Here is a 25739-nt window from a genome sequence, read left to right as displayed (position 1 = left end):
GAGTCTCACTAGGAATGCATTTAAAAAATATTCCATACTTTTCAATCAATGGCAGCCATTGTTCCTGATGCTCAAAGTTTTCCATCTTTGGCCAACAGTAGCCTATTCATGTGACTCTCATGTCCTTTTGACATGACCCTACTAGTCTTGGAGCACTTCCTTACTTCCTTAGCTCGTCAAAATGGTTCAGGCTCATTTTGTACTTTCTTCTGGCTCGGACCTAGAATCAGTCACACTTCAAAGGAGCCCTGGTTCTTTTTAGTGGGCAATGGTTTTTAGAGACCACAGCCTGGGGGCTGTAGGTATTCATTGCTGTTGGGTCGTCCTTAGTTCGAAACCTACTCAGGGATACACAGTTGACCCTTGAACAACACGGGTTTGAACTGCATGGGTCCATTTATAGGTGGATTTTTTTTTGAGTACTATAAATACATTTTCTCTTATGTATGATTAAGATTTTTTCTCTAGCTTTATTGTAAGAATACATATATAATACATATAACATACCAAAGTGTTTTTTTTTTTTATTTTTTTAAGTACTATCTCCACCCAATGTGGGGCTCAAACTCACAACCCTGAGATCAAGAGTCACATGCTCTACTGACTGAGCCAGCCAGGTGTCTCTCAAAAGTTTGCACAGAAATTAATTTTTAAAAAGATTTTATTTATTTATTTATTTATTTATTTATTTATTTATTTATTTATTTAGTTTAGAGAGCTGGTGGGCTGGGGGAGGGGCAAAGAGGGAGGGACAGGGAGAAGGAGAGAGAATCTGAAGCAGACTCTGGGCTGAGTGCGGACCCCAACACTGCCTAGCAGATCCCAGGAACTTGAGATCATGACCTGAGCCAAAACCAAGAGTCCCCACTCAACCCACTGAGCCACCCAGGCACTTCAGGAATTAATTTTTTTAAAGTAAGCTCTATATTCAACATGGAACTCAGGACCCTAAGACCAAGAGTCGCATGCTCTCCCAACTGAGCCAGCCAGGTGCCCCATCCAAATATGAGTTAATTGCCTGCTTTATGTTATTGGTAAGAGTTCTGGCGAATAGTAGGCTATTAGTAAGGTTTTTTGGAAGGTCAAAATTTATTTGCAAATTTTCTACTGTGGGAGGGGAGTGGGGAGAGGTGTATGCCCCCAATTCCCTTTGTTCCTTATTCAAGAATCAACCATGTATGTATTTTTGAAAAGAAAGAGGAGCATCTCGGTGGCTCAGGCCGAAGGCGGCTGCATTCAGCTTGGGTCATGATATCTGGGTCCTGGGATCCAGCCTCCCCCCATTCTCTGCAGTAGGGCTGGCTCCCTGCTCAGCAGGGAGTCTGCTTCTCCCTCTCCTGCCCCTACCCCCACTTATGCTCTCTCTCTCCTCTCAAATAAATAAATAAAATCTTAAAACAAAATTAAAGACATTTGACAAATGTCTGGAGACATTAAAAAAAAAAGAAAAAAATGAGTTTATACCAGTATTTCCAATTTAAATATAATATTGCAGGATTTAAAACCCTTAATTTCTTTGTGCACTTGTATTTTCTGTCACACTGAAAAGATCTTGGTTCCTTTTAACGTTACATAATTATTTGCTTTATCCCATAGTGTTCATAAGAATTAAAAAAACAACATCAATATCATAAATAACAATAATGCTACTTATTGACATTTAAGATTTCTTTGCAGCTCTTTTTGCCCTTAGAATATAACCACCATTCATGTACAGTCATAATACTGTATTCTAAAGCAATTTATTAATTTTTTTCTGTATTCTTGTGCCATCAACGGGATATTCAGTTAGGTTCATTTGTTTCCACTCATTTTCATTTTTTCTTTTTATTAATATGCTATTCCAGAGTCAAAACTATGTAAGGCACAACCAGAAGATCTCTTGGTTTTCCATTCCTCTTTCTTCCACACTGTTTCCTCTCATATAAATACTTTTTAGTTTTGGTTTATCCATGTAGTGTTCCTTTTCTAAATATTAGCAAATACAAATGCCTCTGTATTTCCTTCCACATCCTGTCCTTTATTCCTCATTCATTTTTATGATTAATATTAAATTGGTTAATGTCATAGTTTAAGAATGACCTTTTTTTTTTTAACAGTAATAATAGTTCATAGTTCTAAACTACTTAAATGTCTGGCTGGAGACATGAGGGAGCACTTAAAAAAAACAACACTGCTTTTAAATGTGAACACTTTTTTTTCTTGAAGCCTATTCTTCCAGGAGAAACAACCAATATTCTTATTTTTTTTACGTGCTTTCCGTGTCTCTCTAAGCTGCTAGAAAAGAGTTTAACACAATTTGGGATGAAGCTTTTGTTTCACCATCTGCCAGCTTCCCTGCCACGCTGCCAGATTCGTCCTTCCGTCTGCGAACTGTCCCTTCTGACGCTGTTTGGTTAGGTGGGCACTTGCATCTCTCTGATGTTCTGCACCTGAGACTTGCCCTCTTTGGTGCACCCTCCCCAGCCCCTCCCAGATCTTGGGGAAAGCGCAGAAAACTCCCGCTGCTTCTGGTCCCGGGGCGCAGTTGTTCACCCGGCCGCTCTCCAGTTCCCAGGCTCCCGGGCTCCGGGGTTTCCAGGCTTCGCAGCTCTGCGGCTCCCGGGCGCAGGTGCCAGGAGCCCGCCGGGCGCTGGGGAGCTAGGGCCGCCCCGCCTGCGCACAGTGATGCCGGGATTGGGGGCGGGAGCACCGCCTTCGTCTCCCGCGCACTCGCTCGCTCCCGCCCTCTTCCCCGCCCCAAGCCCTCTCCTGCCTCAGCTGTGCAGGCTCCGCACTGCAGATGCCTGCCGACCGCCCCGCGCTCGGCGCCTCCAGCGGTACCCCGCAGGTCCCTTCGACCCCCGAGCGCCGGTCGTACTCCCGCTGCTTCCAAGGGCTCCTCGACTAAACCGACTCGCCAAGTTCGGCGCGCGAAGCCGCTACGCCGGCGGGGTAGCGGGGACCCAAGGCGGACGGTGGCCGCAGCGGAGCCCAGGGCGCTCTCGAATGCGGCAGGACAAGCTGACCGGCTCCCTGAGGCGCGGAGGGAGATGCCTGAAGCGGCAGGGTGGCGGCGGCGGTGGCGGCGGCGTGGGGACCATTCTGAGCAATGTGCTCAAAAAGCGCAGCTGCATTTCTCGGACCGCGCCCCGGCTGCTCTGCACCCTGGAGCCGGGTGAGGACCCGGGGCTGCAGATAGGGCACTGGAAAGTAGCGTGGCGCCCCGGAGCTGGTGCCTCTGCCTCAGTTGGACTCCGCCTAGGCCGGGGAGCGCTCGCAGGCCGCCTGGTGCGGGGTTCCGCGGCTCCACGCAGGCGGGGCTGGGTCGATCTGGGAGGGAAGACCGCGGACGAAGGCCTGGGCGCGGGCAGCGGCCTCCCAAGGCTGGGAGGACCCGCTGCTGCCGGCTCCTGCCGGCGGGTCCCGACCCCGCGGCCTGTGCGCGGTCTAGCCCTGTTTGTGCCGGGAGCCGCTAGTGAGCGGTGCGCTCGGCCTTGTGCGCGTGATAGGGCAGTGCCGGCGGCTACCCAGGGTACCAGAGGCCGCGCAACCAATTGTGCTCCGGGCTTACAGGAAGCTAGATCTTGAAAGAGGTGTGTGAGGTAGCGAAAGGCACAGGTTTGATACTTCGGGACCGAAGGGAAGGCAGCGGCTGCGAAGGACAAATCGGGTGCATTTTCCTGAGGGTCTGTGCCGCGTGAGTGCCAGGCTCTGCTCGCCTGGAGCCTCTAATTTGTGTGCCCGTGTGGGGAACGGGTAGGACGCACTCTTGCAAGTAGAGGTTCTTTCTTAGAGCCAAAGTCCGGGAGCGCGCTTTGCGTGCTAGGCTAGGCCTTTTATACTGCTAGCTTGTGTTTACACATCCCTGCTTCTCTAGGCTGCATAACTCCGCGTCTGCTCCACCACCCAGCATCCCTCCCTGGGGTTTTATGGGCCCGGCCCTGGCGCGGGCTCCTGGGCATAGAGCTTTCTGTCAAGGGGTGGCCGCAGAGGCAGCCGGCTGCACTCTCACCGGTGCTTAGCGCTGGCTCGCTTGTCCCCAGAGTGGCACCAGCGTCGTTCCAGGCGAGTTTGTCCTCCCCCCGCCCCTGCCTCCTAGCGCCATCGGGGACCTGCTATCCTGAGGCTGCTGGCGAGAATCTGACGAGGCGCAGAACCCCAAAGGGTGGTACGCGTGACTGTCTTTACGAACCTTGTGGTTTCTTTGTTTTTCTCCCCAAGGAAGTGTCTAATTGCAGAGACTGTAGTATTTATTCACCATCTTCCTTTACCCTTAAAAAAAAAAATCTCCTTCCCACGTTAAAAATGTTTTGTATTTCTGAATACGGAACAGCAGTGACTATCAGATGAAACATAAACCTTCTCCCCTCCCTTACTCAGAAGAAAAGAGGAGAAAATGACCTGATTTCAGCTATCCCATGCAGGTGGTGAATGATCAATTCCAGTTAAATCCTGTGACTCATTTTAGATCATGAGAAAATAGTTGTGGTTTAGACTAACCCCAGCCGGTTTTCAGCACCTGATGCCCAGCAGGTGCTCTGAGAAAGCAAAGGGAGCATAATCGGTCATACATACAGGGAATCCAGAGCTTTTAGGTCGGTTGAAATAAGTCAGCACGGGACAGAATTTTCTTGCCTTTGTTACAATAAAGCAAAAGTCATGACGATATGCTCCTCCGTTCAGCACCCCGAATCTGGACAGCAACCTTAAAACGAAGTGTGTTTTTCATACTGCCTTAAATCATTCTCTCCAGCTGGAGGCAATCATGTGGCCATCGTGTCATTGCTCTGCACTGAGGCAGGACTTCATTTAAACCATCTCAGAGAGATGAGAATTTTCGGGGGTACTTGATATACCCTTGGAGAAGGAGATCTTATCTATTTAGGCAGAATATGCTTGTGGCCCTGAAGCTTTGAAAAGACATAGCAGGGCATTGATTGGATGCCTGGGGTTCTGTACCGCAGCTTGACTTTAGAAATCTAGGACCCAACATTTGCATTTTCAGTACTCTTCCAGGACTCCCAAGAAGGGCATCTGCATAGTGTCATGGGCTTGGGCACCTCGTGCACATCTCTTTCCAGCTTCTTGACTCTCTCTATATATGTTTTTAAAAAGGACAAGTCTACTTTATTATTGTAATTCTAAATTCTGAAGATCGTTTCTATCCACATACCAGTCCTAAGCAGTGGTAGTTGTGGGGAGGGTTTCAGTATGTCTAATCTGCAATCAACATCTTAGAAGCAAACATATTGTCATAAATGACAATCATAAATTATAAAACTGAAATGCTGTTAATAATGTTTGGTGTATCTTGATCCTTGAACTTTTAAGTAATAAGTCTTTAAAAAAGTGACTTGAAATATGATTTAATTGATTTTGAAATTGTAGAAAAAGAACATAAAACATTTTCAGATTTGATTATATTATTTTTAATAAAATTTATATGGGAATAAAAATTGTCATGTAATTTCACTTCAGGAACAACAGCACATACTTCTAACGTGGAATTCTGAATAAAAGCCCAATATGAATATAGCATGTAGTCTTTATATATTATAAACACATTGTCTTGATATATTCTCCTATTTCTTTTGTTCTTTTCCTTTGATCTGGGATTGGAATCAAAGAAGTTTATTTAAAGTTGTAGACAACTTGGAATTAGAGCCCAATTATATTTTTAGCTTGTAGTCTATGATTAAACATACCAACTGTTTTATCTTCAATGAGCAAGTGTATCATGACAGAATTTTAAGATACATGAAAATCTCCAAATAAGATTGTTAACATGGATTATTCCACAAGTGAGAAGGCAGTGACATTATTTTTATAACTTTTAATATTTCACTGAAGTTTCCTTCATAGACTTAGTCCATGCAAATGTCTTGGAAAGCAAATTCTGTAAGTAGAGAATTCTCTTCCTAAGTTTCATAAATATTAATTATACTGTGTTGGGTGGTTTATAGTTAACCTTCACAACAATCTACTGACATAGATATTATCATCCTCATTTTAAAGATAAAGAATTGAGGGGCGCCTGGGTGGCTCAGTCAGTTAAGCCAGCAACTCTTGGTTTCAGCTCAGGTCATGATCTCGGGGTCCTGAGATTCAGCCCCGTCTGGGCTCTGCTCTGGGCACGGAGCCTGCATATTAATCTCTCCCTCTCCCTCTGCCCCCCTCCCCATGTGCTCTTGTGCTCTCTCTCTCTCTCTCAAAAAAAAAAAAAAAAGGAATTGAGACTGAGACAAGTTAAATAATTTGTTTGACTGTAGGAACCAAAGTTGAGTGGGGGGGCGTCTGAGTGACTGCAAGTCTGTGGTGTCTTGTTTTTGTTTTTTTTTACGTTCCCGACAGTTGTGGAAGCCACCATTCTGTGTGGTAAGCTCCGTTCTAGTGGCCGCAGGATGTTTTTCTATTTTAAAAATCAGTATTATTACCTTTAATTTTAACAAAATTGACTAAAATTTAGTAAAAACATATGCTTTAAAAATGTTATGATGATTCAGTAGAATCAGGTTAATTTTTACTTTTATTTTTGATCTAACTTGTTATTTTCTTCCAAAATAACAATTTTATATTTTTCTTTTAGGAGTTGACACAAAGTTGAAGTTCACTCTTGAGCCATCTTTAGGTCAAAATGGTTTTCAGCAGGTAACTATTTTCGGTTTTGAAAATACTCTTATTCGGGGGCATCTACAAAGTACACTGAGATATATTCTCGAAGTAGGAAAATTAGCATATACTTTGATACACATAAGGTGAGTCAGTTTTTAAAATTATAGGTAAATTAACTTATGAGCCTACAAGTGGCCTGGATTTATATCTGCGAAGAAAAATTTTATACTTGCTATTAATGGTGCAAGTGTGAGAAAAGATTTAAAAACCCGAATATATATTATTTTGAATCCATAATACATGTTTTTGTTTCTGAACTAGAGCTTCCCAACCATTGTGTGTGCACATGAGTCCCAGGTGTATTAACAGTACCTAAGGTGGGGGGTGGGTAGACATTGGAGCCTAGCTGAAAGAAGTTCTATTCACCTCAGTGTGCTGTACAAATTTTGCCATAACTCTCTGGGTGTCAAAATAGGAAAAAGGTTGAAAGCGCTTATTCAGGTGAGTATTATCACTTTACCAATTCAGTGTTTCTTCCGTGTTCCCAGTGGTATGATGCTCTCAAGGCAGTTGCCAGATTATCAACAGGAATACCAAAGGAATGGAGGAGAAAGGTAAGGAGGACTCAGAGGGCTAAAATACAAAAGGATCAGCACTGTGTTCCTCTTTAAAGTGTCTGAAATGTCCAAAAGAATATTCTAGATTTAGTAATTTGAAAGCTGTCTCTCTTCATTTTTTATTCATTTAATAAACATTTATTGATGATCGATTCTGTGCCAGTCCCAGATCCTGAGGATACAGGAGTGGGAGGATAAACAAACAGACCAAAGTTTTTGTCCTCATGGAGTTTACAATGAATACAATATGAAGTATGTTAGATGGTGATAAGTGCCATGCATAAAATTAAAGCAGAGCAAGAAATGAAGAGAGCGGGTGGGGGTGGGGGAATGGGGATAAGGAGGTGGAATTTTAAATAGCAAGGTGACATTTGAATGGGGCCCTGATGGAGGTGAGCGTCTGGGAAGGCAGCTACCTGGGAGAAGAGCACTGCAAACGGGGAAACACCCTCCAGCGAGAGTATCTCAGGAGTATGCAAGCAAAAGCAAGAGGCTAGGGTGGCTGAAGCACAGGGAGCAAGGGGAAAGCAATTGGAGAGACGGTCATAGAGGTAAATGTGCTGGGGGTGAGGCGATGGCAGATCACGTACACCTTATAGGTCATAGTAGGACCTTTGCCCAGCCCGAGATGGGCAGCATTGGGAAGTTTTGAGTGGGGGACCAACCTGATACAACTTATATTTTAAATGGACCTCTCTGGCTTGATAATATGAGGGACAAGGGCAGAAGCAGGGAGATCAATGGAAGACTTGGGATAATTCAGGCAAGAGGTGGATCCAGGTTGCAGTAGTGGAGATGGAGAAAAGGGGTCAGATTCTAGTTATATTTTGAAGGCTGAACTGACATGGATTCCTGTTAGATTGAATATAAGGCATGTGATTCTGATGTTTGGGAGAAAAATCTGGCTGGAGATAATGATCAGTGTTACTCCTGCTAAAGTATGTTCAAATACAAAAACTTGAAATACTTTCTTCGTATAGTAATTTATAAACCTAGTCTTAACATCCCTAGAATTTGAACATTGGGGTTTCCTCAACATATACATTAAAAATCTTACGGAAACAGCTTTTCAGGATAAAGTAATCAAAGGAATAAAAATATCCAGTGACTCTTTTAAAAAAGTTATTCATTATGGGACCCCATCTGTCAGATTTGTGTGTGTGAGAGAGACTGAAGGATGATTTAAAGCAGAGGCTGCTCCATGGTGAAAAAAAGACCCATTCCCCATGAACGTCCAAGTACAGACAGCAATTCTGAGCCAAGTATAACAAGCTCAGAAGATAATATACCTAATCCAGTGAACTGAAATAGGAGTTGACATTTTTTTTTTTTTTTCTTAACAGTATACCTAATGCCTGAATCATTGCTTGGGTGCATAGTAGAAGCTCAACAAATGTTAGTGGAAAGAAGAAATGAAAGGCCCTAATTGGTGCAATTCAGTAAAGCAAACATTTCAATGAAAAGTTGATTCCTACGTGTGGGTTCTATTTGGTCTAGGATCAGTTCCCATTTTCTTGTTAGATGCAATAACTATTTTTTAATAAGAAAGGTGAAATTATAGATTTTACTTTACCATTCTTTTTTTTTTTAAAGATTTTATTTATTTATTTGACAGAGATAGAGTCAGCCAGCGAGAGAGGGAACACAAGCAGGGGGAGCGGGAGAGGAAGAAGCAGGCTCCTAGCGGAGGAGCCTGATGTGGGGCTCGATCCCAGAATGCTGGGATCACGCCCTGAGCCGAAGGCAGATGCTTAACAACTGCACCACCCAGGCGCCCCTAGCATTCTTCTTTATCTCTTAATATTTTAGGTTTGGTTGACCTTGGCAGATCATTATTTGCACAGTATAGCTATTGATTGGGACAAAACCATGCGCTTCACTTTCAATGAAAGGAGTAATCCTGATGATGACTCGATGGGAATTCAGATAGTCAAGGTAAGACCCCTGAGTTTGGCCTGTTGTCCTGACTTAGAAGGTTTCTAAGAGCCAGATGTTCCCTGGACAGAGGATCAAACCTTATAGTCTGAATGTCTGTGTATTTTCTGCTTTCTTATTCCATTAGTTAACAGCCTTTTAATGGGAACTTTGACTCTGGTCTTGTTTTCATAAATTTGCATGTTGGCAGTAAGAAGAAAATGTTCCTATTCCTATTCTATTTATTTATCTTGCTCACTTGATAAGAGATTGAAATTTCTTTTTCTTTCTTTAGCATGGGTCAGTGCTGTTAGCTGAATTTTGACATTAAAGTTACAGGTTGGGAAATTTAAAGTTAAGTATATTTCATATTAGAATAATTGGGTTCTTACTAGGGTCTTTGATGATTTCTTAACTGCCAATTTATGAAGATAGAGTGACTGATGGTTCTACTTAAAACCAGATGGTCAAGGGGTCAAGCCAGCTGTGGAGGCAGCTGTGGTTTGCCTACTGGGATTATTACAATTGATTAGGGCCTGTTGCCAAAAGCCAAGGTTGCTGATACCATTTGATCCCACTCTTGTTCTCTTACATAAGCCTCTAGCACATGGCTTTTGATTTTATAGGAGTTCATTACAGTGTAATGCTAAGCTGGGGTTTTAAAAGGAAAGTTGTCTCATATACATTTTGGCCACCAGAATTTGGCTAAGGTTTTGACAGATTTGAAGATACTTTTTTCTTGAAGAAGTACTAACTGAAAGGAGCTACTTTGTGGTCTAACTTGGTCTGTTTCAGACAGATGTTAAAAACAATGATGAAATTCTATTTTGTATGTTTTAAAAGCCTGGGCACTGTCCGCATTTCAGCTGTTTATTCAGGATTTCAGAATGTTTCTCAGAGATGAAGTATTCCGTATTTGAAATGTTTTCTTTCTTTTAAATTGTGAGTTAAGGTCGTATACATTTTATAACAATCATGTTATTAAGAGGATCTTTCATTTTTCTCCTTGAAGTGACTGCTGTGTCAGTAAAAATGACACTAGCTCCTGAAAACCATAGTCTCTGCTGAGTTATTAAATGATATATATTGTCCTCATTAAATATTAAAGTGTGACAGATGTTTCTGTATGTTTTATACAAATTTATAAAACAATTCTGATAGATTTTTCTGTCTTGTACAGAATGGCTTTCCTGTCTCTCTCCAGTCAGATTGCATATTTGCTATTTTGATTTTGCTCCTTAATCTTATTTAGAGTTTTGATAGCTGAATATCACATCGTGTTTCAGAGAAAGGAATAATGTTAACATCTGTCCTACATGTGTTGAAATGACTCGCTTTATCTGAGACATAGTATTAAAAGAAACTGTCAATTTATATAGACAGGTAATGTAATTTTTGTTGATCCTGAATCACTTTTGTGTTAATTCTGGAAACACTTTAAATTTTGACAGGAAATTATAAAGAAGGTTAGAAAAGTTGCCTGACTGAAATGCCTCTTGACGATGTTCTAAGTCAACTATATCTCAATAAAACTGGGAAAAAAATGTATCTTAGCCTATTAGAAAACATTAAGAAAAAATTTAAAAAATTGTTTTGGCTCAGGTGTATAACATTTTTAAAAACTAAAATCCATGTTGATAATAATGCTGAGGCAAAGTTATAACTAAAAGCATTTTTTTGGAGCGACTATAAGGAGCCATTTTAAAAAACCATGTTTGCCTCCTGCAGGATCTTCACCGCACAGGCTGCAGCTCTTACTGTGGCCAGGAGGCTGAGCAGGACAGGGTTGTGTTAAAACGGGTCCTGTTGGCCTACGCCCGATGGAACAAGAATGTTGGGTACTGCCAAGGCTTTAACATCCTGGCTGCTCTAATTCTGGAAGTAGTGGAAGGCAATGAAGGGGATGCACTGAAAGTGAGTATGAGACTTTGAAGGGCAATTGAAATTCTTCTGAGAGTGAAATACTGGAACTGTAATTCCTCCTCCCTGATGTCCCACCCCCCTTCCAAGATGTTTGCTGCACCTTTGTAATGACCCCTAATGACCATTTCCCCCACGGTAAAGCCAGGTCAAGTGACAGACTCCTGTAGCGGCCAAATGTGAGGAGAATAATTATGTTTTTGGTCCCACATATAAAACATCACATTTTTATTTTTATTTTTATTTTTTTTAAAGATTTTATTTATTTATTCGACAGAGATAGAGACAGCCAGCGAGAGAGGGAACACAAGCAGGGGGAGTGGGAGAGGAAGAAGCAGGCTCCTAGCGGAGGAGCCTGATGTGAGGCTTGATCCCATAACGCCAGGATCACGCCCTGAGCCGAAGGCAGACGCTTAACCGCTGCGCCATCCAGGCGCCCCAAAACATCACATTTTTAAAGCAAGTTGAATATGAATTGTATTAATTTTTCATGGCTCGTAACAAATTAGCCACTTAAAATAGCAAACATGATTTACCTCACAGTTTCTTTGAGTCAGGAATCTGGGTGCACCGTAGCTGGCTCAAAGTCGTATCATTGTGGCATCCAAACTGCTGGCTGGGACTGCAGCTTCATCTGAAGGCTCAGGTGGAGACAGCATTCGCTTCCAAGTTCATGTGGTTGTTGGCAAGATTTAATTCGTCACAGGTGGCTGGGCCGAGGGCCTAAGTTCCTGGCTGGCTGTTGGCTGGAGACCTTTTTTAGTTCTTTGCCATGTCTCCATCTTACAACAAGGTGGCTGGCATTGCTCAGAGTGATTAAGAGAGTAAAAGAGAGTGAGCAAGGTAGGAGAGATTAAGTTGCAGTTTTGTAGCTGAGTACCAGAAGTTACATTCCATCATTTTTGCCATATTCTATTCATTGGAAGCCAGTCACTAGGTCCAGCTCTTACTCAAGGGGAAGGGCTTATGTAAGGATGTGACTACCAAGAGGTGGAAGTCACAGGTGTCATGTTAGAAACTGCCTACTCCACAAGTTATGTTTAATTTTGGTTGGATCTTCTTATTGGGTTGCTTTACTATTTCATAGATGGGGGGAGGTATGGAGGAGGTAAGTTGGGAGTGAGTGTATAATGGATGGAGTGAGTGTATGATGGAAGCTATTTGCATGGAGAAAGGTTATGGAAGTGAATTATATTTTATTATCTTTTAATCTTCAATGCCTGGAAGCTTTATTAGTAAAAAACTTTCTGGAAACACTCTGAGATAGGTTACAAGCAATTTAAGCTTATAAATTGGAATGTGAGTCTGGGAGTCACCAGAAAGAATCTTTATGAGAAATGAAGCATTTAACATGCACATAATGGCTACTTCCTTATTAGCTTGGGGGCAATATGGGGTTGCTAATTCATATTTGAGCTCTCAAACTGCTATTGGTTGCATTGCTTTGTGATGGATGGGCTGGATACTTACTCTTTGTATTCAAGAGCCTCCCCCAACCCCAGCCTTGTATTTGATTGTGGTAAATACCTTAGTGATCTTCCCAGTCACTGACTAATGTCATATGGAAAAACAAACAAATGTTCCTCCTGGTTTTATATGCATCATGGTGGAATTAATTATAAACCCAGCCCGACCTAGTCTAAATCTGTATTCACCCTTTCATTTTTTCCATTCTTGTACTTAAGGAAACAGCTCTGAAACTACTTGTTCATCAAATAAGTGGGGGAGGGGGAGCCAGTGACAAATCAAATACATGAGTTTAAAACATTTTTTATTAAGCCTTTTTTTTTTTTTTTTTAAACTCAGTCTATCAGCTTTAGTCGATTTTTTCTTTTCAGAGGTAATTTCCATGACTATAAAATGAGAACTCTTCCGTTGAAAGGTTGGAATAAGCAGTTCAGGTTAGGGGGTGAGGTGGAGAAGTCTGGGGGAGGGGACATACATGCCAATCAAATCATGAAAAAAACTCCTTGAGAAACTAAAAATTCACATAAAAAAGATGGATGAGAGAAAACTGAGGAACAGAATATTTATATTTCGGCCTCTAAGAAAATGAACTCATGAAATGAAATGACATCATCATCATCATTTCGGAATCTTGTGGTTAGACATTAAATACGCAGAGGAAGGTTAGATTCACGAGGAATCACTTCAGATGCAAAGGAAGATATTGGGGGTCAGTCTTTTTCAGCAGCTATTTTGGCCCCTGCAAATTTTAATTATTAGGCAGATATATAGTTATTTGAGATGTAGGCAAACCATTTTGAGTGCTTTTCAGCACCTACTGGTTTTCGTTAGTAACTGTTTTTAACTATTTGTGAAAACGTTGAAGCTCCTTCATTATTTACTTTAAAAAAATACGTAATTTTTTTTAGAGCAGTTTCACAGCAAGATTGAGAGGAAGGTACAGAGATTTTCCATATGCCTCCTGCCCCCACGCGCGTACCGCCTCCGCCACCATCAACATCCCCCACCAAGGGTACATTTGTTACAATCCATGAACCTCTGTCATGAACCTCTGTCAACATGTCGTGATCACCTAAAGTGCAGAGTTTACATTGGGATTCACCCTTGGTGTTGTACATTCTGTGGGTTAGACAAATGTTTAATGACCTGTCTTTATTGTTGTAATATTCATACGGAGGATGTTTACTGCCCTGACAATCCTCTGTGTTCTGCCTGTTCATCCCCCCACCCTCCCGCAACCTCTGCTCTTTTTACCATCTCTACAGTCTTGCTGTATCCAGAATGTCATATAGTTGGAATCATACGGTATGTGTAGCCTTTTCAGGTTGGCTTCTTCCACTTTGTAATATGCATTTAAGGTTCCTTCGTGTCTTTCCGTGGCTTGGTGGCTCATTTATTTATTTATTTTTTATTTATTTATTTTTTTAAAAGATTTTATTTATTTATGTGACAGAGAGACAGCCAGCGAGAGAGGGAACACAGCAGGGGGAGTGGGAGAGGAAGAAGCAGGCTCCCAGCGGAGGAGCCCAATGTGGGACTCGATCCCGGTACGCCGGGATCACGCCCTGAGCTGAAGGCAGACGCTTTAACGACTGCGCTACCCAGGCGCCCCCGGTGGCTGATTTATTTTTAGTGCTGAATAATACTCCACTGTCGGGATATGCCTAGTGTGTTTATCCATTCACCTGCTGAAGGACGTCTCTGTTGCTTCCAAGTTTTGGCAAATATGAATAAAGCTGGTATACACATCTGTGTGCAGGTTTTGTGTGGATGTGAGTTTTCAGCTCCTTTGGGTAAATACCAGTGAGTGTGATCGCTGGATCATATGGTAAGAGTATATTTAGTTTTGTAAGACACCACCAAACTGTCTTCCAAAGTGGCTGTACCATTTTGCATTCCCACCAGCGATGTGTGCGAGTTCCCGGTACTCCACGCCCTTGTCAGCATTGGGTGTTGGGAGCATTCCACATTTCGGCCATGCTAATCATTGCAAGCGGTGGTATCTCGTCTTAATTTGAATTTCCCTGAGGACATATGATGTGAAGCATCTTTTCATAAGCTTATATCCCATCTGAATACGTCTTTGGCGAAGTACCTGTTAGAGTGTTTGGTCCATTTTTAGTCACATCGTTTTATTTTGAGTTTTAAGAGTTCTTTGTGTATTTTGGATAACAGTCTTTTATCAGATAGGTCTTTCACAAATATTTTCTCCCAGTCTGTGGCTTGTCCTCATTCTCTTGAAGTTATCATTCGCAAAACCGAAGTTCTTTAATTTTGAAGCAATCTAGCTTACCAGTGATTTCTTCCATGTATCGTGTCCTTGCTCTTGGCATCTAAAAGGTCATCACCATACCCAAGGTCATCTGGCCTATGTTATCTTCTAAGAGATTTATCGTTTCGCATTTAACATTTACGTCTGTGATCTCTTTTGAGTCAATTTTTTGTGAAAGGTGTAAGGTTTGTGTCTAGATTTATTTTTTGACATGTGGATGTCCAATTGTTCCAGCACCATTTGTTGAAGAGACTCTTTTTGCACTATTGCCATTATTTATCCTAATTTTTTTAAAAAGGTCTAATGTGTGGTCTTCGAAATAGATTAGTGGGTGGAGTGACGTACCTAACATTACACAGAGCTGTCTCTGGTGTCCTGCATCAGAGTTTGAGATGCCTTTGGACAGAGAATTTCAATGTGTCACAGGAATTACTATGATAATTGAACATTTATTTTTGTTTTTCTTGTTTCATGTAATTTTGAGAGCTCAGAAAAGCTGAAGTATCTCTCTTAGTATTATATCCTTAGATAAAAAGTGCAGCAGTAGACCATTCCCTTTAAATATTGCCTTTGTGATCCTGTAACATCCCTCTTGTCCTTACTCAGAGAGGGCAGTCTGCTGTGCTGGACATCTGCACTCCCCAGCAACTGGCCCCAGTCTCTCCAAGACCTCCTTCCTCCACACAGATTGAATATACTGTACTCCCTTTATTGCTAAGCTCCACCTACCCACTCTTATAATAAAGGTCTCAGAGGGACCCTCTCAAGAGTATGGCCCAGTCCTGGGGTGCCTGGGTAGCGCAGTCGTTAAAGCGTCTGCCTTCAGCTCAGGGCGTGATCCTGGTGTTCCGGGATCGAATCCCACATCGGGCTCCTCCGTTGGGAGCCTGCTTCTTCCTCTCCCACTCCCCCTGCTGTGTTCCCTCTCTCACTGGCTGTCTCTCTGTCACATAAATAAATACAATCTTAAAAAAAAAAAAAAAGAGTATGGCCCAGTCCTTATTGACTTAGTCGAAACAATGACCCTAAAAAGTAGAAATTACAAGCCAGAGATGAGGGAAAGATGGGCCCTTGTCAGGTCTGGGAGAGAATTTTCTTGGAAAATAGAGTTTCATGTTAGACTGAAAATTAAAATGTGAGACCATGATATAGGGTCAGCTATGATTTTATTCTTATAATTGTGTTTTTCCTGCACTCTGGGGAGTGAGTGGTCTAGGGAGAAGGAGCACAACAGAGGATATGAGCTGACAGGGGAAGGACCAGAGATTGGCATATAGAACTCTTGCATTTTGCTGGGTCATTCTGCTGGTTCTTGACATCTTAACAAAGGTAACACAAATAGAAAAGTAAGAATGAAAGTAGTAATTTCAAGAACTGGTGAGGCAATCTTATGAAATAAATCCAGATTTTGAAAGTACCATATGTTCAAACAAAACCCTTGTTGCATTCTCCTGGGAGAGGAAAGTGGGCTAAAGGCCACTCTGAGTTCTAATAACCGGGTTGATGCTGAGTGTATCTCGAGACTTGCTTTCACTGTGGGGGCGGGGGGAGTTATGATGGCTCAGCTCTTGGTTTTCATATGAAGGTTGTGAAACTGTGCTGACATCAGGGAGCCAGTATTGGGATTCCTGCTGGCTGCTGGTGGTGCATGGGCTCCATCACTTCTGAGTGAGGCTGAGGGTTGTACCAGCACAGCTCCTTAGGGGGGTGAGCTCAGGTCTAGTGGCCCATCTAGAAACTTTAGACAGCAGTGGGCTGTGGGTCTGAGTTACTTAATCATTATGCCACTCGCTCCTTACCCAGCATGGAGATGAACCTTGAAATTCCAGAATATTCGGTATTGACACATTGGAAGGTTGGTGTGCTTTGGCTAACTGCATTTTTGAATATGTTCCTTCTATTTGGGACATATTGGGATTCTAGTTTTAGGAAGCAATCTTACTCTTTATTTTTTTCTTCAGATTATGATTTACCTTATTGATAAGGTACTTCCCGAGAGCTATTTTGTCAATAATCTCCGGGCTTTGTCTGTGGATATGGCGGTCTTCAGAGATCTCTTGAGACTGAAGCTCCCCGAATTATCTCAGCACCTGGATACTCTTCAGAGAACAGCAAACAAGGAAAGTGGAGGTAGTGATGACTCAGTGCTGTGATACCTTTGAAAATATTTTACTTCCCCGATTCTACAACCTGAGCCTAAACCTTGAGCGGAAATACTTGTTTTCAGGTATTTCTGTTAGTGAGCGTTTGGTGCGGTGAACTAGATGGCTAGAGAACAGAAACACAACTGAAAAAATCACAGGGCCACACGTTGAACCTCCGACTGGTCCTGGTTAGGAAATCCGTCAAGAACCGAATACTTTACCACTACCGGCTCAACACCTAAAATGTTGTATCGCACTCTAGATGAAGAGTGCAGTCCGTGTCTTACCATCCAGTTGAGCTGCTCTCAGCTGGCACCAAGCCATAGGAGTTGTTTCAAGCCGAGGATGGTACAATTTACAAAAAGACTGGGTTTGCCTGAACCATGGAGCCTATGGAGAGAGGAATATGTATCTTCCTTAAGTTTTGGGAGATAAACCACCAGTCTTTTGGATTAAAATATTCAGTGCTCCTTTTATCTCTCCGTGGTAAGAGTATTTAGATTTACTAGAGGTGAATGAGCTCCCCAGGACCTCCAGGTAGCATCTGAGCCTTGCAGGGAGGCCCCGGGTTGAGGCCGGGATGGAGTCGCTGCTGTCTGGTGGGCATCGCCCAGCTTTCTGAAGCGCCCGAGCTCGCGGCTGTGGTTGTACCCACTGCCTGCACTTCCCTGGCAGTGTGCAGGGTACCGGGAAGAACAATGAAGTTTGTTGTGTTTCCTGTAAACGGTAACCAGTTCCCCACCCGTGCATTTAAATCTGGGAAGATATGAAAGGATGTGAGGACCTAACCTGTGATTACAGGACACTGGAAATTTTAGTGGTGCCCGGGTGTCTCTCAGCATTTCCTTTTCAGCCATTTGAATAATCTCATTTAATCTGGCTCTGCAGTGTCCTTGTGCACCTGTGGGAATTTCATAATACTTCAGATAGACTGCCTGTCCCACGTCAGACATGCTTTCCTGGGTTCCACCTTCTGCACTTGCCCGTAAGCATTGCCCTCAGATTGTAAGTCTCTGAACAAAGATGCTCCTTTGTTCTTGTGGAAGAAGAGAAAATGAGTGCAGGAGAATAGAGCTCTTTTGGCTTATCCTTGGGTAAATGCATAGTCTGACTAATTTGGACGGAGGATCAGTTTAAATATGTACATTTTTATGTTTCATAAACTACATACTTAATGTCATCCTGGGAAGTAGAAAGGAGCTCTGTGTTTTTGGTGAACTCAGAAACTTCAGTGTGAGCTGTGTATAGTTTAGTTCACAATATTTTAAAATTTCATGTTGTTTAATCTCCAGATACTCTGGGCTTTTCCAGCTCTCTTCCTGTTACTGATTTCTAGTTTAATTCCACTGTGATCTGAGAGCTGTGCGTAATTTAAGAAGTAGACAAATAATTTTGTAATGAGCTATGTTTTTATCAGGAGCATTTGAATAAAAGTGGGCTTTATGAGGTTTTGAAAATTGGATTCTGCTTTTAAGAGGCTTAAAATCCTTTCTTTCTATCCTGTTTTTTGGTGAGGAGAATATTCTCCTTAATTTTCAGCACCCCACAATAGGTAGAGCCAAATTAAGTTTTCGGTTAAGATTTCTGAAATATCGGGGCCCCTGGATGGCTCAGTCAGTTAAGCATCTGCCTTTGGCTCAGGTCATGATCCCAGGGTCCTGGGATCCAGCCCCACATTGGGCTCCCTGCTTAGCAGGAAGCCTGCTTCTCCCTCTCCCTCTGCTGCCCCCTCCCCCCCCCCCGCTTGTGCGTTCTCTTTCTCTCTCTCTGTGAAATAACTAAATAAAATCTTTTCAAAAAAGATTTCTGAAATATCATAAAGAATTTGTGGAAATCTCTTGAGATTTTTATTAAACACACCTCTGTTCTTCCAAAAAGAGGAAGGAGAAAAAGGAGGAAAGAACCTGAATTTAGAGATCAAAAGAAATTAGTCAGGAAATGTAACATATTTGGTGGACATGGATGATTGAACAAGGCTAATTTTATATTTTGCGAAGCATCTATTCTGAGGAAACACAGAGTGTTTTTTTTTTATTTTAGGTGGATACGAGCCCCCCCTTACGAATGTCTTCACGATGCAGTGGTTTCTGACTCTCTTTGCTACATGCCTCCCTAACCATACGGTCTTAAAGATCTGGGATTCAGTCTTCTTCGAAGGTTCGGAAATCATCTTGAGAGTGTCGCTGGCCATCTGGGCAAAATTGGGGGAGTAAGTGATTGCCCCGTTCTGTTCTGTTCTGTTCTGTGGGGGGGGGGGCTTACGCAATGTTGTGCTCTAACGTGCAAAGCATCTCTATTTAAGTAGGAGCAAAAGAGAAAGTTGGGAACTTTGTCGAATTGCTTTAGCCCCCTGAAATCTTAGTTGGCTGATTCTTGATTGTTGGGGGGGAAAATAGAATCTATTTAGGGGAAGGGGGCAGACTTTTCCAGGTCTGTAGATCTCCTTCTCCTAAGTCCTAGTGTTCTGGCTGGTTTACTCTGCAGCCTGTCCCTGAACTCTAGTTGAGAAGTAGGGGAAGGAGAGGAACGGAGAAGAGGAAGATTGGAGAGGAGTAGCTGGGTTTGTTGATTAACATTCTTGGATGATTTTTGAATCCTTAGTCTTTATTTAGTTCTGCCCTTCAGGGTCATGATAAAATTAAATGAGATAATATGTACAAGGTGTCTCTGGTGCTTAATACATAGTCAGTAGTGGAAAACACAAAGGGCACCTAGCTGGTTTAGTTGGTAGACCGTGCTACTCTCCATCGCAGGGTTGTGAGCTCAAGCCCCACTTTGGGTGTGGATCCTACTTAAAAAAATAGTATCTGAGTTTCTTCCAAATTTTTCCTTGTGGTTGAGTTCCAATTTCAGAGCGTTGTGGTCTGAGAATATGCAGGGAATAATTAACTAAGAGACACATGAAAAAATGTTCAAAATCATTAGCCATCAGGGAAATTCAAATCAAAACCACACTGAGATACCACCTTACGCCAGTTAGAATGGCAAAAATTGACAAGGCAAGAAACAACAATTGCTGGAGAGGATGTGGAGAAAGGGGATCCCTCCTACATTTTCGGTGGGAATGCAAGTTGGTACAGCCACTCTGGAAAACAGTGTGGAGGTCCCTTAAAAAGTTAAAAATTGAGCTACCCTATGACCCAGCCATTGCACTACTGGGTGTTTACCCCCAGAGATACAGACGTAGTGAAGAGAAGGGCCATATGCACCCCAACGTTCATAGCAGCATTGTCCACAATAGCTAAATCGTGGAAGGAGCCGAGATGCTCTTCAACAGATGACTGGATTAAGAAGTTGTGGTCCATATGTACAATGGAATATTACTCAGCTATCGGAAAGAACGAGTTCTCAACATTTGCTGCAACATGGACGGCACTGGAGGAGATAATGCTAAGTGAAATAAGTCAAGCAGAGAAAGACAACTATCATATGATTTCTCTCATCTATGGAACATAAGAACTAGGATGATCAGTAGGGGAAGAAAGGGATAAAGAAAGGGGGGGTAATCAGAAGGGGGAATGAAACATGAGAGACTATGGACTCTGAGAAACAAACTGGGGGCCTCAGAGGGGAGGGGGTGGGGGAATGGGATAGACCGGTGATGGGTAGTAAGGAGGGCACGTATTGCATGGTGCACTGGGTGTTATACGCAACTAATGAATCATCGAACTTTACATCAAAAACCAGGGATGTACTGTATGGTGACTAACATAATATAATAAAAAAAATTAAAATAAATAAAAAAATAGTAGAACACATGGAACTTCTTTCCTTTCATCAAGAATTAATTCTGTGATGAAATCTATTACTACCAAACATATTACCACACAGATGTTACTTACATTTGTTACCAGTAGTAGAACTGCAAAAAGGAGGGTATTTTCACCCATCTCTAATATATTATGACTATTATGTTGAAATTCTACCTTTTGGGTAATGGAGGGGACATTAAGATGAAATTGTTATAGTTACGATGCAGAAAAGTTTTTGATGTTTCTTTCCTAGAGCTATAAACGACTTGAGTGGGTACTCATAGACAACATGTCAGAAAACTAATAAATCACTGCCAGTGTTTTGTTTCAAAAACCTTTTAACTAGCCTTTTTATTTATGATAAGTTGTTTCCTGGGAGACTTGCAGTAATTTCATACTTTTTGCAAGAAAGCTCCACCAACTATCAATTCAGGGATTTAGAAAGATCATTATTGTGTATAAGTATTTTGAAACATCACACAGCTATCTCCTTTGCTTTTGTTTTATGGTACACTGCTTTTCAGCTGGGCAAATAAATGAGAAGGTTTTGGTGCGCTGTTTACTTATCTTTTCATTTCCCGCCAATATCTAGATCTTTCTTCAGTCCTACATTTCCAACCTACTCTATGCCTGAAACTCTTTGAACTTTGCTAGTGTCTGTGGGTGGGATAGTACGGTCACCCGGTAACTAGTTCATGGGATTAAAATAGTGTAGCACTTTACTGTGTGCTGAGTCCATTAGAGTCGCCTTTGTGTTAGTTCTTATAGTTATGGGGCAGGAGGAAAAGAAGAGATTCTGGTTTTACTCCCCACTATCCATTATGTGTAGGATCGGAATTTATTCATCTGGTCCTCCCAGGGATGTCACACTGTGGACCAGCATTGCTCTAAGCACTCTAGAAGTGAAACTAACTCATTTAATCCTCACCATCATTTTATGAGGTAGGTACTGTTCTCACCCCCATTTTACAGACGTGGGAACTGACACAGAGAAGTTAAGTGAATTGCCCAAGGTCACTCAGTAAGTGGAAGGGCCTGATTTTGAACCCAGATACCCTGGCTCAAGGACCTGCACTTTTTTTTTTTTTAAACTTGAGATTTTATTTTTAAGTAATCTCTACAACTAACATGGGGCTCGAACCCACAACCCCGAGATCCAGAGTCGCATGGTCTACCACTGACTGACCCAGCCAGGCGCCCCTAGAATCTGCACTTTAATAATGTGAATCTACTGACACTAAGCAGGTATTGTTTATGAAGTTCAGGGGGTATAGGGAATCACACTGGTGGGACTTTAAGTGTTTCTGTGTCTTTGCTCACTACACTTCTACATTTTTTGAGCATGCCGCCTGTTAAGCAAAAGGAAGGGCAGCCAACACACGTTCCTAAGCGCCTACAGTGCCTTCATTATGTCAGGCAGCTTAAACACATGGTCTCATTTGGGTCTCCGCATAACCCTGGGAAGTAGGTAGGATTCTTCTCCTGCCTTACCAAGTGCGAAAGCTACCCCAGGAGGGTGAGTTGACCAGGTCCTGGTCACATATCTCATTAGTCGCAGAGCTGGGACTTAATCCTGGATCTTTCTGACTCCAGTGCCCGTATTCCTACCCACAAACTTTCCACTGGAAAAATTATGAACAACAGATCCATGGGACCTCTCCATTCCCCTTACTCCTGCAAGTTGGCATTTCTTCTTCTCATTCACACCACGGGTGCTTTGGGAATACGTAAGCTGTGGACTCTCAGCGCGCCTTCCCCCGCGTCTCTCACATATCCTTTCTCGTCTGACGCTCTGCGTTGGCTTGCTCCCTCATACCTCCTCCCGGCCTAGCGCGGTGTTTCTGCCCCGGTCTCCCTGGCAAATCCTACACTTGCCGTGCGACCTCCAGCCAACCTTGCCGAGGGCACATCTGTTCCCACACTCCCTGGGAAGTGCCTTTGAGGGGCTTTTGCCCTGAAGAGGCTCAGCTGGCACGTGACCCCGTTGCCATCTGCTGTCTGCAGCCCTGTGCCCTCTGCTCTCGCTGTTGCCCTCTGGCCATGCGGGCTTCCTGGCCACCTTTGGTTGCGTGGAGCTCCTTGCAGGGCCCGGAAAGGGCCTGCCGTCTTTGGCCTGTACGTCTTTGGAAAGCTTTTTCTTCCTTGTCAGCCTGGAGAATATTTTTCAGAACTCATCTGAAGTGTGATTTCCCTTCCTTACCCTCCAGGGTAAACTTAACCACTTTTTCAATTATGGCCACATGCTACTCTGTAGTTTTCTAATAGCACTTCAACAGTCTATTTCATTTAATGGCAATGGGATTGAAGAGCTCTCCAGAACCTGAAGTTTTTCCATCATCATGTTTTTTTGGGGTGGCCCCGTGGAAATTCCCTGACATTAGTATATGTCAAAATGTACGTCTTATGGTCGGTGGGCAAATACAATCATCCTACTGTACAAAGAACGTTGTAATAGATAAAACAAACACACAGGACTTTTGCTTTATTTTTTAATATTTATTTATTTATTTTTCTGTGCCAAAAAAGTTGTTTTTATTAAAGCAGAGGGACAGGACCCGTGGGCGGAAAGAGCTCTTTTGCTTTAGACCGTTCCTTTTTTTCCCCCCCTCTAGAAGAAGGATGAAAGTCTAACCTGCCTTATAGGTTGCCAGGTGACAGATTTCTTTATTTACACGTAGAACCAAATGCAAGGAGCAGGGTGTAATCTCCGGCTGACTGCGGTGCCCGGAGAAGAACGGAAACATTTCTGTCTGTGAAAGCGTCCTGTGGATGATGAAATATGCAGAAAAGTTCTTGTTCTTGCATTTCTCATGTTTCACTTCTACTGTGGTTTGGTTTCAGTCTATCAGTGATAGCACCATTTTGCAGATGAAGAGCCCCAGACTCCCTGCAGGGGGTAATTGTTCTTCAGTACTCAATTTTGTGGTTATTAGTTCTGATTGGTGGTGGGCATTGGGGTGTGTAGACGGTGTCACGTGAAAATAATAAAGATGCCACAGGTGGGGCTGTGAGGCTGGCGACCAGATAGGAACGATAGGAACTCATTCTGTAATAAGTACCTCTAAGCCGCCTTTGGTATTTTTTGGGCAAACTCTGTACCAGGGTTGTGATTAAAAAAAAAAAAAAATCAGCAAAAATGGGTTTATTTGGGAATAGCAGAGAATTGCAAGCCAGGACATGCAAACTGTGACGAGGCCATGGGCAAGTGCCCAGGATTGTGATTTTTGTTGATGGCCGAGGATTGTGATTTTTGTTGATGCTGACTTCGATGGCAAGAGGCAACATCCGGTTGCACCTGCAGTATATACCTGATAACCAGCATGGGGTCCTGAACATTTTCTTCTTCTGTTCTTCAGGCAGATAGAATGCTGTGAGACAGCAGATGAATTCTACAGCACCATGGGGCGCCTCACCCAGGAGATGCTAGAGAACGACCTTCTGGAAAGCCACGAACTCATGCAGGTGAGTGGGCCCCACGGCCCCACCTCAGGGAACTCAGGGAACTCAGGGAAATATGTTTGGTCAGCCCTCAGATTTAGTTTTTCATTTGACCAGGAGTCTATATGTAATTTGATCAGAATGTAACTATGTCACAAGAGGAAGAAAGACATGAATCATGGATATTTGTTATGCTTCATTCAAGCTGTGTTGCTTAAAAGTCCAGCCTCCAAAAAAAACCCCCAAAACTTCCGAATCTGATTTTTTTTTTTAGATTTATTTATTTCTTCGAGAGAGAAAGAGAGAGAGAAAAAGAGTGTGCAGGGGGAGGGGCAGAGGAAGAGAATCCTCAAACAGACTCCCCACTGAACAGAGCACCTACCGTGGGGCTCGATTCCATGATCTGAGCTGAAATCAAGAGTCAGATGCTCAACTGACTGAGGCAAATTCAGGCACCCATGAATCTGATTTTTAACCTTTTAAAGGGAGACTTGTGGGGCAACATAATTATTTTGTGGGAGAAATTATTGAGGATAAAAAGGAGATTAGTCTAATCAGCATTTTGGTTTGTCTTACCTATATTTTCTACTCATGTTATTATGTATTTTTATTAAAGATTTAATTTATTTGAGAGAGCACAGTGTGGGGGGAGGGGCCGAGGGAGAGGGAGAAGCAGACTCCTTGCTGAGCAGGGAGCCCGATGTGGACTCCATCCCAGGACAGTGAGATCTATGTCTTAATCGTTAAGTTTCAATATGAAAGACTTGAAGGGTTTTGTTACTTTCTGGCATGTTATTATATCTCAGTATTATATTCATGAAGGCATTAAAATTGATAGTGAGTATAGAAAAGATAGCAAATTTCTTAACATTCTCTCTTCCATTAGGTTGTGTAATATAATTTTACCCTTATTTTCCTCTGATGCTTCTGACTGCTGCTGCTTCTCTTCCTGGTTGTTTCTCTTGCCCACTAACCAACCATGGGTCTTGTCCAAGGTTGTCTTTGGGCCTTATTTCCTTCTTTCTCTGTGATTTCTCTCTCCTTTTTCTGGGTTTTAGCTTTTACCCTTATGTTGGGTTCCATGTGTGAGGTCATGTTTGGGTGCTGGGCCCAGTCAACAGATTGGTACACGAAGGCTCAGACCCTGACTTAGGGCTGGAGAAGTGGGGGAATTTCTATTCCTTTGCTCATTTCCTGGCATCTCCAGCTCCTTCTCAGAATCCCTGATTTTTAGCAGACAGCTACCTGACTCATTGAGAATGTTGGCCACCTGATAGAACTTCCTTGAACATTTGTATTTCTCATTTCAACTTTTCTTTGCATTCTCATCTCTTCTTCCTTCTTTCCTGTCTCAGAGGAGGAAGGGTTCTGTCGACGCTGACATCGATGCTCTGATCCCGACTCTTCTCACGTATCCCAGGGCCATTGCTGCATCATTGCTCATCCTCACTCAGAGGGAAGTACCTTTTACTGAACGTGGCTCTGGGTGCGAGGTCCATTCTTGGCATTTTCCACGTATGAGATCCCCTACGTCCCACACAACTGCCTGAATCATATGCCCAAGGCAGGACTCTGGTGTGTCGTCCTTTCTCCCTCACTCACGAAACTCCAATAGCTCCTT

At 42.8% G+C, this 25739-nt stretch overlaps 1 protein-coding gene across 2 annotated transcripts in view; it reads left to right on the top strand.

Moving 5' to 3' along the window:
- Positions 1 to 25739, top strand: part of TBC1D30 (TBC1 domain family member 30) — a 79522-nt gene that overhangs the window by 36447 nt on the left and 17336 nt on the right. Inside the window, exons 1-8 of one of the 2 annotated variants that reach the window (XM_026500104.4) lie at positions 2229 to 3157; positions 6569 to 6630; positions 7143 to 7208; positions 9021 to 9146; positions 10854 to 11039; positions 16746 to 16914; positions 18969 to 19137; positions 24037 to 24142. In XM_026500104.4, the coding sequence (XP_026355889.2) occupies positions 2668 to 3157; positions 6569 to 6630; positions 7143 to 7208; positions 9021 to 9146; positions 10854 to 11039; positions 16746 to 16914; positions 18969 to 19137; positions 24037 to 24142 (1374 nt within the window). In that variant the 5' untranslated portion in view covers positions 2229 to 2667. Of the gene's footprint in view, positions 1 to 2228; positions 3158 to 6568; positions 6631 to 7142; positions 7209 to 9020; positions 9147 to 10853; positions 11040 to 16745; positions 16915 to 18968; positions 19138 to 24036; positions 24143 to 25739 lie in introns of those variants that run through there. The other variant, XM_026500102.4, reaches the window with a different exon arrangement.

This window comes from Ursus arctos, unplaced genomic scaffold, assembly GCF_023065955.2.
Source record: "Ursus arctos isolate Adak ecotype North America unplaced genomic scaffold, UrsArc2.0 scaffold_21, whole genome shotgun sequence".
Taxonomy (NCBI): Eukaryota; Metazoa; Chordata; class Mammalia; order Carnivora; family Ursidae; genus Ursus; species Ursus arctos.
This window is presented reverse-complemented; position numbering and strand designations above follow the sequence as displayed.